Genomic DNA, 16,143 nt, shown 5'->3' with positions numbered 1-16,143 from the left:
TATAGAAAATTTGTCTTCATTGAAGATACATTTTCTATAGAAAATTTGTCTTCATTGAAGATACATTTTCTATAGAAAATTTGTCTTCATTGAAGATAAATTTTCTATAGAAAATTTGTCTTCATTGAAGATACATTTTCTATAGAAAATTTGTCTTCATTGAAGATACATTTTCTATAGAAAATTTGTCTTCATTGAAGATACATTTTCTATAGAAAATTTGTCTTCATTGAAGATACATTTTCTATAGAAAATTTGTCTTCATTGAAGATACATTTTCTATAGAAAATTTGTCTTCATTGAAGATACATTTTCTATAGAAAATTTGTCTTCATTGAAGATACATTTTCTATAGAAAATTTATCTTCATTGAAGATACATTTTCTATAGAAAATTTATCTTCATTGAAGATACATTTTCTATAGAAAATTTGTCTTCATTGAAGATACATTTTCTATAGAAAATTTGTCTGCATTGAAGATACATTTTCTATAGAAAATTTGTCTGCATTGAAGATACATTTTCTATAGAAAATTTGTCTTCATTGAAGATACATTTTCTATAGAAAATTTGTCTGTTTTAGGACTCCTATTCTATAGAAAATTTGTCTTCATTGAAGATACATTTTCTATAGAAAATTTGTCTTCATTGAAGATACATTTTCTATAGAAAATTTGTCTTCATTGAAGATACATTTTCTATAGAAAATTTGTCTTCATTGAAGATACATTTTCTATAGAAAATTTGTCTTCATTGAAGATACATTTTCTATAGAAAATTTGTCTTCATTGAAGATACATTTTCTATAGAAAATTTATCTTCATTGAAGATACATTTTCTATAGAAAATTTATCTTCATTGAAGATACATTTTCTATAGAAAATTTGTCTGCATTGAAGATACATTTTCTATAGAAAATTTGTCTGCATTTAAGACACATTTTCTATAGAAAATTTATCTGCATTTAAGACACATTTTCTATAGAAAATTTATCTGCATTTAAGACACATTTTCTATAGAAAATTTATCTGCATTTAAGACACATTTTCTATACAAAATTTTTCTGCTTTTACGACACATTTTCTATACAAAATTTTTCTGCTTTTACGACACATTTTCTATACAAAATTTTTCTGCATTTAAGACACATTTTCTATACAAAATTTTTCTGCATTTAAGACACATTTTCTATACAAAATTTTTCTGCATTTAAGACACATTTTATAGAAAATATTATAAGGAAATTGTAGCATACTTCCAGGAGAAAAGTTCTATATTGCAAATATTACCTACTTTAAGGATTTGATTGAAACACTAATAGATATCTATTTTTGTTGTAATTACGGACATTAATGAAACATTTCATAACATTGAATCATAAAACTCTTTTGATATAAAAAAAAACTGTTGCCTACTTTTAGTGTGTGTTTTTTTGTTTACTTTAATTTATCCGACAATTTACAAATTTACTCTCTTTTTCGTATATCCTTAAATAATCTCTCAACCATTAAACTAAGCTTACTTAAATCGTTAGCCAAAAAGCAACAGAAGAACAAAAAAACCTAAACTTCTAAACATTGCTTTCATACCAAATTGTTAAACCGCTCTAGACATTGTTTCTCACTACAAAGCATAGAAGAAAAAAACTGCTTAAATAGGGGAAAAAAATACCAGAAAGAAAGTAAAGAATGGAAAGTTTTTTGTGTGAGCTTTGTTTATTATTTAGACAAAAATAGAACATTATTGTATACAAACTCCTAGTACTTTTCCTCATATATTCTCGGCAATACACAGATAATTGTGCGAGTAACAAGTTGAGGCTAAATTTAGGTATAAGAAACTTTAGAATTGAACATGTGTTTTTTTGGGGGGAAAATGAAATAAAAATTTCTTAAGATATACTTGGAATTACTACAGAATTTTTATACAAAAAGCAACCAACAAAAGTTAATTCTTTTTTTTTAGTCTTGTCATTTTCAAATTTCTTTGGTTTTCTCTTATTTCTTTTTTTTTTTGTTAATGTTGCTGTTTACCCCCTTTTGTTAAACATTGTGTCTATTTAGTTTGTCGGCTCTGTTTGACACACAATACAAATATTTGTAACACGTACATGTTTTTTTTTTTTTGGTATTTTATTATCATTATGTGGGTGATATAATCTCAACGCATACAGAGAAATCTATAAAATACAAAAGAATTTCTTTTTAGTTTTCTTTATTTGGCAAAAGAATCAAGCCATGATTGTAAATACTTTTACACGCATAAAAGGGGAGTAACTACGCCTATATTTGTGAGAAAAAGTAATGAAAACTGGGCGATAGAATAAAATAATTCCTATGAGCATTTGAATAGTTATATAGGGACATTATTTAAAAAAGTATAGACTACTTTTAGGTTAAAAACTTTTAAATTTTTTAAATTTTATAAGAAAAATATTTAGTTTTAATGGCAAATGCTAAGAATAACATTATTTAAAGAAATTTGCTTAAAAAACCTAAAGTAAACATCATTTACTTACATAAGATATAAATGCCCCTAAATACAGGCAACGCTTTATGAAACTGGTTGAAATTCGCATTAATGTTGCTTATTTAATCTCAAAATATCATTATTTACTACAACTATTTTAAATATACTTGAATTAGGACATAACCCAGATAATTATTTTCATTTTAACTTAATATTCTACTATTAAATTGTTTTTTTATACAAATATTACAAACTAGTCTACTTTTAATATTCGCCTTAAAATTAGGCAAAATTTTTAAATAAAAAAATAATTGTATACTTTTAGGAAAAAATAATAGTCTACTTTTAGGAAGTAAAAATATAAAATTGTTTATATTTTATTTGATTCTTTCACCTTAAAGATTTTCTTAAAATGGTCTTTATTTTCATAAAATCATTTAAAACCCTTTAATAAATCTGCAGAAATAATGCCAAATAACACCTTCCACACTACTTCAGTGACACAATCACACAAAGAAAATAAATTTGGTTCTATTCTCTGCAAAAGTTCATTCTTTTATTTTATATTTTTATTTTATTTATTATATAAAAACTTGTGTTTTTTTTTCGGCAAGGCAGAGAAAATTAAATAAAGTCTTTGTTTTGTTGTTAAATAAATGGCAGAGAACGTTAAGCAAAATACAAAATATATAAAAAAAAACCTGCAAAATCATGCTCTAGCAAGGACATTTGGGTACTAGTCGAACAAACAAAATAAAAACGTATGTGAAAGATTTCTTTTTTGCACATACGTTTTTTTTTATTTTATATTTCCAAATAAGTAGAACAAATAACCTTTTGTTCCTATTGTGTGAGGACGGTTTTTTCTGCTTTGCTCTTACAAGTTTTTGCTTTTTGTCAAAAAAAAGAAAAAAAAAACACCATAACAAAGCCTGAACACAAAAAATCCCTGTGTTTCAAATAATAATTTAACCTTATGTGGGAGAATTGTTCTCCAGTTTTAACAACAATTGTTGTATGATTTAAAGGAAACGTACAGGCACACTTATAGGCGTTTATATATATTGTTGTGTGTTTGATTAAACTTATACCACACTAGCACAAAGAATTGGAGTTAAATTTCCTCTTTGTTGTTTTAAAAGCAAATCATTTTTCTTATGAATATTTGTAGGTTAAAGAGTTTTCTTTTAGGTTATTTCTTTTGCCAGTAAGTTGTATTCATTACGACTACAACTGAAGCAGAATTTTTTAACACAATTGTTGTAAATAAAGGAAAATAATAAAACTACTTTAATGAAATCACAAAATACAATAAGAAGAAATCATAAAGAGAAATATTATTTAAATGGTGATAAAGCTACAGCAACAAAAACTTTAGAAGATTTAAGGACTACCTAGAAGTATGCTTCAAATAACTGATATTTCGATTTTTATGATAAAAAAAATCAATAAATCTTCTATAGATATTTAAAGAGATATTTCCACAGACCATTTGAAATATCGATAACTTTTCTATAGAAAATTTGAAATATCGATATCTTTTCCAAAGAAAATGGAGTTATCGATAACTTTTCTGTTTAAAATATCAATAACTCTATAGAGAATTAAATTCATCGATAACTTTTCTATAAACATTAGGATTTGTCAAAAACTTTTCTACAGACGTTTGAAGTTATCGATGCTTCTCCTAGAAGTATGCTTCAAATTATTGATATTTTTATTTATATGATAAATTTCAATAAGGGTTGACTTTTCAACAGAGCTTTTAAAATATCAGTAACTTTTTAAAGAAAATTTAAAATAACGATAAATCTTCTATAGAGATTTAAAGATATCTTTTCAGAGACAATTTAAAATATCGATAACTTTTCTATAGAAAATTTAAAATATCAATAACTTTTCAAAAGAAAGTTAAGTTAATTCACTACTTTTCTATAGAAAGATTAAAATATCAATAACACTATAGAAAATTAAAGACATTGATAAATTTTGTATAAAAAATAGGATTTGCCAACAACTTTTTATAGAAAATAAAATTTATCGATAACTTTTGTAAAGAAAATTTAAAATATCGATAACACTTCCATTGAAAGTTAAAGTTATCAATAAGTTTTTAATAGAAATTGTAAGTTATCGATAACTTTTTTTAGAAATTGGAAGTTATCGATAATTTTTCTATAGAAAATAAAAGTTATCGATAACTTTTCTATAGAAAATAAAAGTTATCGATAACTTTTCTATAGAAAATAAAAGTTATCGATAACTTTTCTATAGAAAATAAAAGTTATCGATAACTTTTCTATAGAAAATAAAAGTTATCGATAACTTTTCTATAGAAAATAAAAGTTATCGATAACTTTTCTATATAAAATAAAAGTTATCGATAACTTTTCTATAGAAAATAAAAGTTATCGATAACTTTTCTATAGGAATAGAAAGTTATCGATAACTTTTCTATAGAAATAGAAAGTTATCGATAACTTTTCTATAGAAATAGAAAGTTATCGATAACTTTTCTATAGAAATAGAAAGTTATCGATAACTTTTCTATAGAAATAGAAAGTTATCGATAACTTTTCTATAGAAATAGAAAGTTATCGATAACTTTTCTATAGAAATAGAAAGTTATCGATAACTTTTCTATAGAAATAGAAAGTTATCGATAACTTTTCTATAGAAATAGAAAGTTATCGATAACTTTTCTATAGAAATAGAAAGTTATCGATAACTTTTCTATAGAAATAGAAAGTTATCGATAACTTTTCTATAGAAATAGAAAGTTATCGATAACTTTTCTATAGAAATAGAAAGTTATCGATAACTTTTCTATAGAAATAGAAAGTTATCGATAACTTTTCTATAGAAATAGAAAGTTATCGATAACTTTTTTATAGAAATAGAAAGTTATCGATAACCTTTCTATAGAAATAGAAAGTTATCGATAACTTTTCTATAGAAATAGAAAGTTATCGATAACTTTTCTATAGAAATAGAAAGTTATTGATAAATTTTCTATAGAAATTGAAAGTTATCGATAATTTTTCTATAGAAATTGAAAGTTATCAATAACATTTTAACAGAAATTAAAATATGTCGATAACTTTTCTATATAAATTATAGAAAAGTTATCGATAATTTTCGATAACTATTTTCTATAGAAAAATTGTCGATTACTTTTAACTTACGATAACTTATCTGTAGAAGTTATCGATAACTTTTAATTTTTTAGAAACTTTTTTCTATAAAAAATTTTTTTAAGAAAATTTATCGATTCTTAAAAAAATTTAAAATATCGATAACATTTCTGTAGAAAATTAAAAATATTAGGACATTTTCTATAGAAATTTTAAATTATCGAAGAATTTTGTTCAACTTTAAACAATTTTTCAAAAAGGATATTTTTCTCCAAAATGTTTGCATTCCTTGGACAATTTGAGCTGCTTTTGGGAGTCCTATTTAATTAGAAGCTTTTTATATTCGAATTTTTAATATTTTTTTTTTTACATAAACAAATCTTACCCTTAAGATAGGCAACACTTGTTGGCATTGCCTTTATAACTATTAAATAATGTTATATTTTCACTCAAGGTTGGTTGGTTATTCTACTCAGAATTAAACATTTCAAATATTAATCTCTTTTATATATTTCTTTTCACATTTCTTTACAGCTCATAAATAAAACAACATAATAAAGAAAAAAATCATAATAATTAAAAAAATTTAAATTTAATTAAGCAAAGCAAACACTTGATAGAAATACAAATCAATACCTTTATTAGCTAAAAAATAATTTTATTAAGTATCAAGAAAATTTCTTTTATTTTACTGCGAAAACCTTTAGAGTATAACAAAAGTATGCAAACAGGTAAAGCCTAACTAACGACAACAATTTCTTTCTACAAATTTATTTTCACGCTCTGCGACAACCCCTCTAAAATACAACCAACAACAACATTACACACATATTTTTTTCACCAATTTCGCTTACAACGTTTTAAATCATTTTGTGGCCTCTTAAAACAACCACGACCTTGTTATTTGTTGCTACTTACAACATCTTCCACGTAAACTATTTAAACATGATGACAAATTGAAACACTACTGCTACTTTCTGTACTACTACTACGCCTATTTTGGGTTTAACATAATTTAATTGTTTGTTTTTGCCAACAACTACAACCACCATCGCTCCATTTTGTTTGAAAATGAAAATGGCTTTTATTTTATTAAATATTGCGTGACACATGCCATAAATATGTCTTATTTTGTTGGTTTAAAACAAAATAATAATAATAATAATTCTTTTCGTAATTTCGATAAACATCCACAAAAAAAATCAATCAATTAAACCAACTAAATGTTTTTGCTGCAATGCTGCTAATGATGATGATGACATCGCATCTATTAACCCATCTTGTTATATCCGATGATTTTCGGCTTAAACATTTAAACAACCAAATCATATTAATCAACGACTGAAATCTACGCAACAAAAAACACGAAACTATAAATTGTTTAAAAACAAAAAAAAAACTTTTATATCACAACAAACAAAACCAAAAAAATTCAAAATACCTATAACAAAAATAAAAAATTATAAATAAAAATTTATTAACCCTGCACTTTATAATTTATTTGTCCATACTATGATTTCAACTGGCGTAACCTTTTTCAACTAAAACACTACCTTTCACTAACAAACGACAACAGCTTAAATGCAACTATTAACCCTCTTTTTGTAAACGAAATCATAAGTATCATTGTAAAATTATCAACGATTTATTACTTATACAATTTTCTTTTACTAGCCATAGAGTAAGTCTAGTAAAGAAACCCAAAAACAGAAATAAAACCTGTGGCATTGTTAACAAATATATATATTTTACTACTACTACTACTGTACAAAACGTCTCCAAAATTTACTCTTTTGTACATAACAGAAACAAACAAAAATAAATATCTTCCATTTATATATAGAACTTGCCACATTTGTGTTGCACTTTTAAAAGGTTGTTAGTTGCCCTTATTGTAAATATATAGTTTTTAAAACGGCAAACAAGACATCTACAACCCAGCACCAGCAGCAGCAGTAGTGGTAGCAAGCGTATTACAAGTAGTATACAACAATTTGTTGTAACATATTGTGCCTCCTTGAGATAGGCTATTGTGTGTGTGCAGCGCGCGAGTTTGTTTGTTGGTTGTAAATAATGGGGCTGCAAATGGCAGCATTGCCAACAGCAGCCAATTTTGTTGCAGTAACACTCCTAGTATTGTTGATCTGGACGCCACATGTTATAGATGCAGTCCGTGAGTACAAAAAATAAAACACAATTTTATAATTATATTGTTTAGTTAAGTGTTTAGAAATTTTTAAAATTTAAGTTAAGTATTTTATATGTAAAACATTTTTACAGAAACCCTAAAAGTATACTTCATTCTCAATAACTAAAAATTTTATATTTGTTAAAAGTCTGGAAAAACATGCCTATTTTATTAACAATTTTGTTTTTTTTTTTAATTTTAACAATTAGTGTAACCACAAATTTCTGGTTACCATTTGTCAATAGTAAATGATGCTGCCAGTTGTCATCTGTAATACCATTTAGGCAACTGACAACGCAACTGAAGTTCGGTTGCCATCCATAATCGACTCATAATACGTTATAGTTTTAAGTTTCTCATATTTAATATTTGTAGATCTTGAAAATATGGAAAAAAGAAGTTTTAATAAAGTTAACTAACTAACTTATTAACAATTTATTATATTATCTAAAAAACCCCTAAAATATACTTTAGTTTTTGTTTAAATTGATTATCAATGTATCTCATTTACAAAATTTAAGGAAATATTTCATAATATAACATTTTAATGATAAATCGACTTTCTACAGCAATAAAGTGAAAAATGATGCATGACTCTATGAGTTTAGAGACATGTCTTTTTCATAACTTCTTACAACAAACTTTAATTCCCATGCCATTTTATTTCTCTGAATTGACAATACTTTAATAGCTTCACAATTATAATTCAGCATTAGTTGGATCTTCAAGTCCTTGTTAAAAGAACCATCTCAGTTTTCTAAGACTTATTGCCAAGGCCCCAACTGGTATAAGAGCACATACAATTAATCCAGATTTAGCCATTTAATAAAACCACAACATCGTTATTATATGCTACAATGCCCACTCGAAGTATGTTAAGAGCCAGGAGGATCTCATTACATTCCAAATTACATTCCAGAATTTGATATGTTGTAAGGGCGTGAATTAGCCCAGAGAACCTACATATATGAACTATTTGATCACTACCAGAATTTCTACTTAAGTTCGCTTTAAATTTATTCATGCTTTATGTTTTTAAAAGCGGCTTGTATATGCAGGAAACATGCCAGATCATGATCATTTTAGTGCAGGCATGTACAATTTAATTGAAAAATATTTTGTTGCCATCTGCTTCTTACATGGTCATCTATATCTAGAATGAATAATGTCTTAACTAACAAGGAAGGCAGACTTTTTGAACCTGTCATTTCGAAAAGGGCACTAGTCCCTTATTGCAAACTTTTCAGGAAGAACACAAATATGTTTTTAATAAAAATATTCTATGGTGCACAGAGAAAACAGATTCGTGATAGCAACCGAATTTGTTGCCAATCGAATGATTCTGTCGTAGTGACCGCATTTTACAGTTGTGGGTTCAATATTTTTTAAGAGGTAAATAAAGTTTGGTTGCTTCAACTGAAATTCTTCTTTATCAACTGACTTCCTGTTTTTAGAACTGAAAAATTCTATATGTGCAACCGAATCATTCGATTGGCAACAAATTCGGTTGCTCTCACGAATCTGTTTTCTCTGTGTGTTATTAATGGGTTGGCAACCGAACTTCAGATCCACGAGTCTCACTCAAAATCTTTTATTAAAAGATAAACGAGTCTTCTCAAAACCTTCTCACAAAATTTTCTATTAAAAGATCCACGAGCCACTCTCAAAATCTTTTATTAAAAGATCCACGAGTCACTTTCAAAATCTTCTATTAAAAGATCACTCACGAGTCACTCAACATCTTCTATTAAAAGAACCACAAGTCACAAAATCTTCTATTAAAAGATCCACGAGTCACTCTCAAAATCTTTTATTAAAAGATCCACGAGTCACTTTCAAAATCTTCTATTAAAAGATCACTCACGAGTCACTCAACATCTTCTATTAAAAGAACCACAAGTCACAAAATCTTCTATTAAAAGATCCACGAGTCACTCTCAAAATTTTCTATTTAAAGATCCAGGAGTAACTCTTAAAATCTTCTAGTTAAAGATCCAGGAGTAACTCTGAAAATCTTCTATTAAAAAATCCACGAGTCACTCTCAAAATCTTCTATTTATCCAGGAGTAACTCTGAAAATATTTTATTAAAAGATCCACGAGTCACTCTTAAAATCTTCTATTAAAAGATCTACGAGTCACTCTCAAAATCTTCTATTAAAAGATCCACGAATTCTCTCTCAAAATATTCTATTAAGAGATCTACGAGTCACTCAAAATCTGCTATTAAAAGAACCACGAGTCACTCTCAAAATCTTCTATTAAAAGATCCAAGAGTCTCTCTCAAAATCTTCTATTAAAAGATCCACGAGTCTCTCTCAAAATCTTTTATTAAAAGATCTACGAGTCTCTCTCAAAATCTTTTATTAAAAGATCCACGAGTCACTCAAAATCTTCTATTGAAATACCCACGACTCACTCTCAAAATTTTCTATTAAGACATCCACGAGTCAAGCTTAAAATCTTATGTTAAGAGATCCTCGAGTCAGCGTTAAGAACTTTTTCGATCTTAAAATCTTCTTTTAAGACATCCACGAGTCAATCTTAAAATCTTCTATTAAGAGATCCTCGAGTCGATCTTAAAATCTTCTTTTAAGACATCCACGAGTCAATCTTAAAATCTTCTATTAAGAGATCCTCGAGTCGATCTTAAAATCTTATGTTAAGAGATCCACGAGTTAGCCTTAAGAACATCCTCGAGTCGATCTTAAAATCTTATGTTAAGAGATCCACGAGTTAGCCTTAAGAACATCCTCGAGTCGATCTTAAAATCTTATGTTAAGAGATACACGAGTCAGCCTTAAAAACATCCTCGAGTCGATCTTAAAATCTTCTATTAATAGATCAACGAGTCACTTTTAAAATCTTTTATAAAAGTATCCACGAGTCAACCTTCAAATCTTCGATCAAAACATTCAAGTTTCAACCTTATTATCTTCCGCCAAGGGAATCACGAATCATCTTCTCAGAAATCATTGAATCGACATTAAGAGTTTCCACATCCTTAAAATGTTCCACTAAAATACTTCAGTTTACAATCTGCCTCTAGAAAACTCACTAACCTTGAAAACTCCACCTTGAATTTTCCACCATGAGAATCACAATTACAGCTAATTGCCAAAGGCCTCATGAATCTATCATATAGAATTTGTAATTATATCCTTCACCATGAGTTATATATCCTATATACACAGAGAAAACAGATTCGTGATAGCAACCGAATTTATTGCCAATCGAATGATTCGGTTGCACACATAGAATTTTTCAGTTGTAACAACAGAAAGTCAGTTGATAAAGAAGAATTTCAGTTGAGGCAATCAAACTTTAGTTACTTCATACGAAATATTGTAGTCACAACTGTAAAATTCGGTCCCTAAGATAGAATCATTCGATTGGCTACAAATTCGGTTGCTATAACGATTCTGTTTTCTCTGTGTAGTTATGATTGTTATTTCGTTTTTAATTTCCTCATTTTTCATTTGGGATCCCATATATTCTGGATTGTTATATAGTAGATAACGGATTCGATATAGAAAAGTTCTGTCTGTTAAAATAAACTTTTCAAAGCATCCAAATAACATACATACATGATTGACTCATCAATATATCCGCTATATTACTACTTAGGTTGCTATTTAAAATCGAGAAAATCGCCCCAAAAATGTCTGAGACTACCTCTATTTTTTAACGAACAATTTAAAAAAATTATTTTTATTTTCAGCCATTTTTTTACAAACATTTTTTTTCATACATTTTTTTTCTATTTCCAAAAATAGTTTTTAATTTTTATGTTACAGTATAATTTGGTGAAGAGTATATAAGATGCGGTACAGCCCTATAAATCACTGATGCTTGTTTTTATATAAAATATATCATTTATTGTAGAAGTCGTCAAACTCTTAATAATATCGATATCTTCAACTAATTCCTAAACATAATTTTCAAGCACATATGTATTATGTGTGGTTTTTCCAATTCCCTTCACCTACATAAATGTTTCTTCAACTAATTCCTAAGCAATTTTCTTAGACATATTAAATTCTGGCGAATTCTTTTTGGGGCATTTCGGTCTGTTGTCCAGCTAATGTCCCAGCAACAAAATTTTGCTTGTGCCAAATGCTGTGTTAAGATCCAAACTGATATTCCCTTTAGACTCATAAAACATTTAACTCAATTTTTTCTTTATGTTTTTTATTTTTGCTTTATTGTAGTTGGTATTTAAGCATTATAATGCTGTTGTCTTGGTTATATTGTGTGTTGTAAATGCTTAAGCCTAAGCTTAGGGCCATTGGTCTTCTTCCAACAACAATAATGACAACAACGACAGTTTTTTTTCCCAAAAAAAAATAATATAATAATACATCGTCATTGTGCATTAAGTCTTGTGAAAAGAAAGTACTACATATATTGTATAAGTATGTATTATTTGCATTAAATTCGTTTTATTCTTCTTTTGCTCTCTTTTCCATGGCATAGCTTTAGGCTTATATTTTATTTTTATTTTTTTTAATTTGTCGTTTATTTTTTACTAGGATTTTTGTGTGTATGTTTGCTGTTGCTTCTTTGTAACTAGCAGTTATGGTATTTTAAATGCTTCCTTACGGCTAAATGGTTTCACAACCAACTGAAACCAGATAAAAATAACAAGTGTAGGGATCAGACGGGGTTCATATAACGATTTTCCTTTTTCAGGCAGTTCAGTAGTGTGAGTGTTGAAGATAAGTTTTAAAGAATTTTTTTTTGCGTGTTTGTCACACAGATGATATTATTATGTGTTAATGTAGAATATTTTCAATTAGCTTATATGTTTAAAAAATGCTTGTGGAAAATGTTGTTGAAAAGAGGTTAGTTAAGGAAAAGTGGTGTCTATTTTTAGGTGTAGAAAAAATAAAAATGAAATTGTGTCGATTATTTAAAGCCTTTAAGGAATTAACGTGGTAGAAATCTAACAATTCCCATAAAACAAATTTTATTAATCTTTAAATTACAATTGCAATTTTCTATAACTTTTTTTCTTCAAAAAATTGAAATGATCTATAAATTTTCCTTATATTTAACATTATCAATAAGAAAAATTATGATTTTTTAAGCTTTTCTATGACTGGTTTTAAAGATGCGTCGCAGCCCTTCACATTTAACTAACTCAATTGTGTTTTGCTAGTTTTAAATTCCATTTCTCCTCATTATACTTACTTCAATTGTAATGAGAACAAAACTTTTTTTTTTTCTGTATATTACAAATTCCATTACTAATGAATGCGAATAAAAAAAAAGTTCTTTAATATTTAACAGATGGATTGAAAAGAATGTGAGAGAGAAAAAAGGAAGAACCCAACAGTTTGCTAACAACTTTGTTGATTAAGCTCTATATATACTATATATAGTAGAATATAGTATAAATATTTATTTTTTAATAATTTTCTACGCTAGTTTTCACCCAACTTTTATTATACTTTTAACATTCATTTGCACTCATTTTAAAATTATAAAATGTTAGTTTTCAACAAAAAAAGAAAAAACTGTATAAAAAATTAAATATATTCTATATATAATAATAACAATATAAAGAGTAGAAGAGAGATAGGAAAACAAAAGTAAAGCATAGTAATTAGAAAAGTTTTGGCGGCATGCTATAAAAAGTAGGTTAAACAAACAACACCAGGCAAATGTTATTTCATATTGCGTTTGGTAATATTAACTAAACTCACACTTAAAACACTACAACTGCATATAAGTATGTGTGGGTGCTATTTAGAAACTCACACACATATATTTACAATTCTAAATATTCAGAGACATTTTATATTGGGAAAAAAGTAATGAAAAATAATGAAATTCTGGCCAAAATTAAATGGGAACAAAATTTTTAAATTTTTTTTAGGAAATTTATTGAAATCTTTAATTTTCTTTTTTAATAATTCCTCAATATTATGCTATAGTTTTTTTTTTAAATATGTGATGTTAATAAGAAATTTAAATTTGAATTACCTAAAAGTATGCTCCATTTTACATTTAAATTCTCTTAAACTATGCTTTATATTGTCTTTACATTTTTAAGCATTTCAATTTAATTTCCCTAAAAATATTTTTTTAATTATTAATATTTTAGTTTTTAAACGCCCCTTAAATTATAAAATTCAGACCAAAAGTAACTTTAATTTTTTTATTTTATCACTAACTTTTGTTAGCCAAACAAATTTTATAGATAATTCTAATTTGTTACTAAAAAAATATCTTAACAAATATTCCTACAAAACTAATATTATGATTTAAATTCTTATTTAAATGTTTGTATGTTATTACCTAAAAGTATGCTTTAAATTTATATTTGATATTCAAATAAAAATTCCCTTAAACTATTTTCTACATAATTTAAGTTTTATGGCATTTTGAGTTTAATTTTCCTAAAACTATGCTTTAAATTTTTTTATATTTAGCATTTTAAAGCAGCCTAAAAATAAGAAATTCTGGCCAAAACTTTACTCTGAACTAAATTTATTGAAATCTTTAATCAATAAATAATCTATCAATAATAAATAATCTATCAATAATGTTTCTAAAACTTTGTATATCCCTTATTATGCTATTGACTACATTTTTATACCCTTCACCTTCGTGAGAAGGGTATATATAAGTTTGTCATTCCGTTTGTAATTTCTACATTATTCATTTCCGACCCTATAAAGTATATATATTCTGGATCCTTATAGATAGCGGAGTCGAAAAAGCCATGACCGTCTGTCTGTTGAAATCAATTTTCTGAAGACCCCAGATATCTTCGGGATCCAAATCTTCAATAATTCTGTCAGACATGCTTTCGAGAATTTTGCTATTTAAAATCGGTCCACAAATGGCTGAGATATGAGGAAAAAAAAAGACAACCTCGATTTTTGACCTATATCTGGATTACTAAGACATTAATATGGATATCTAATGATAGATATTTCAAAGACATTTGCAACGACGTAAATAGGACCATAGTAAGTTGGACCTACAATGGGTCAAAATCGGAAAAAAAAATTTTAACCTGAATTTTTTTTTCACAAAAAAAAAAAATTGAAAAAACAAAAAAAAAAAATTTTAAATTTAAAAAAAAAAATTTTTAAATTTAAAAAAAAAAATTTAAAATAACAATCGAAAAATTTTTTTTTCCAAAAAATGAAAAAAAACAACTGGAAAAAAAATAAAATTTGGAAGTATAATTTGGTGAAGGGTATATAAGATTCGGCACAGCCGAATAAATATTGAAATTAATATTCCCTTTAATATGCTTTAATTTTTGTACATAATTATACCCTTCACCTTCGTGAGAAGGGTATTTATAAGTTTTTCATTCCGTTTATAATTTCCAAAATATAATTTTCCGACATAGCAATAGATAGCGGAGTCGATTAAGCCATGTCCGTCTGTCTGTCTGTCTGTTTGCCTGCCTGTCTGTTGAAATCAACTTTCCGAAGCCCACAAATAACTTACATACTCGATTCAGATATCAATATCTCCGGAATTCTTCGACCGAGAAAATCGGTCCACAAATGGCTGAAATATAAGCAAAAAAAACCAGGACAACCTCGACTTTTGACCTATTGTCATTAATGTAGACAATATGGATATCTAATGATAGATATTTCAACGACGTATATAAACCACAGTTAGTTGGACCTACAATGGATCAAAATGGGAATTTTTTTTTTCGCTAAATATTAAAAGAAAAAAATTTAAAAAACAACAAAAAAAAATAAATTTAAAAATAAAATATTTAAAAAAGAATTCGAAAATTTTTTTTCCAAAAAATTTAAAAAACAATTCGAAATTTTTTTTTTCCAAAAAATGAAGAAACAATTTTGGAAAAAAAAATTTTTTACCTAAAAATATTTAAAATTTTTATTTTGAAGTATAATTTGGTGAAGCTCTCTTTTTTCACTTTTAGACATATTTCCCTAAAACTATGTTTTACATTTATTATTTTATGAAATTCTGGTCAAAACTAACTATGGTTAAAACTAATTATTTTTAGTAACTTAAACTTTTTTTATCTAAATTTATCCAAGTCATTGATTTGCGTCATCAATTTTATATGCCCCCTAATATTTGTGGAAAAAACTGTTTGTATTCTTAAGAAATTTAAATTTAATTTACCGTAAAGTATGCCTTAAATTTTCGTTGTATATTCAAAATAAAACTCCCTTAAACTGTGCTCTAAATTTTATACATAATTTAAATCTTATTGCATTTTTAAACATTTATAAATTTTCCTAAGAAATGTGTTTTATGCTTCCCTAAAAGTATGCCTTAAATTTATATCTTATATTTAAATTAAAATTTCTTAAACTATTCTTTAAATATTATAAATTTA

The 16,143-nt window shown here is 26.5% G+C and overlaps 1 protein-coding gene across 1 annotated transcript in view; it reads left to right on the top strand.

Annotated features, from left to right (window-relative positions):
• Positions 1-16,143, top strand: part of Lar (tyrosine-protein phosphatase Lar) — a 739,256-nt gene that overhangs the window by 285,258 nt on the left and 437,855 nt on the right. The window contains exon 5 of the mRNA XM_065500666.1: positions 7,180-7,776. Coding sequence (XP_065356738.1) covers positions 7,677-7,776 — 100 coding nt within the window. The 5' untranslated portion in view covers positions 7,180-7,676. The remainder of the gene's footprint in view (positions 1-7,179; positions 7,777-16,143) is intronic.

The sequence above is a fragment of the Calliphora vicina genome, chromosome 2 (genome assembly GCF_958450345.1).
Source record: "Calliphora vicina chromosome 2, idCalVici1.1, whole genome shotgun sequence".
Classification (NCBI taxonomy): domain Eukaryota; kingdom Metazoa; phylum Arthropoda; class Insecta; order Diptera; family Calliphoridae; genus Calliphora; species Calliphora vicina.
Note: the sequence above shows the minus strand (reverse complement) of the source record. Positions and strands in the feature narration are given on the sequence as shown.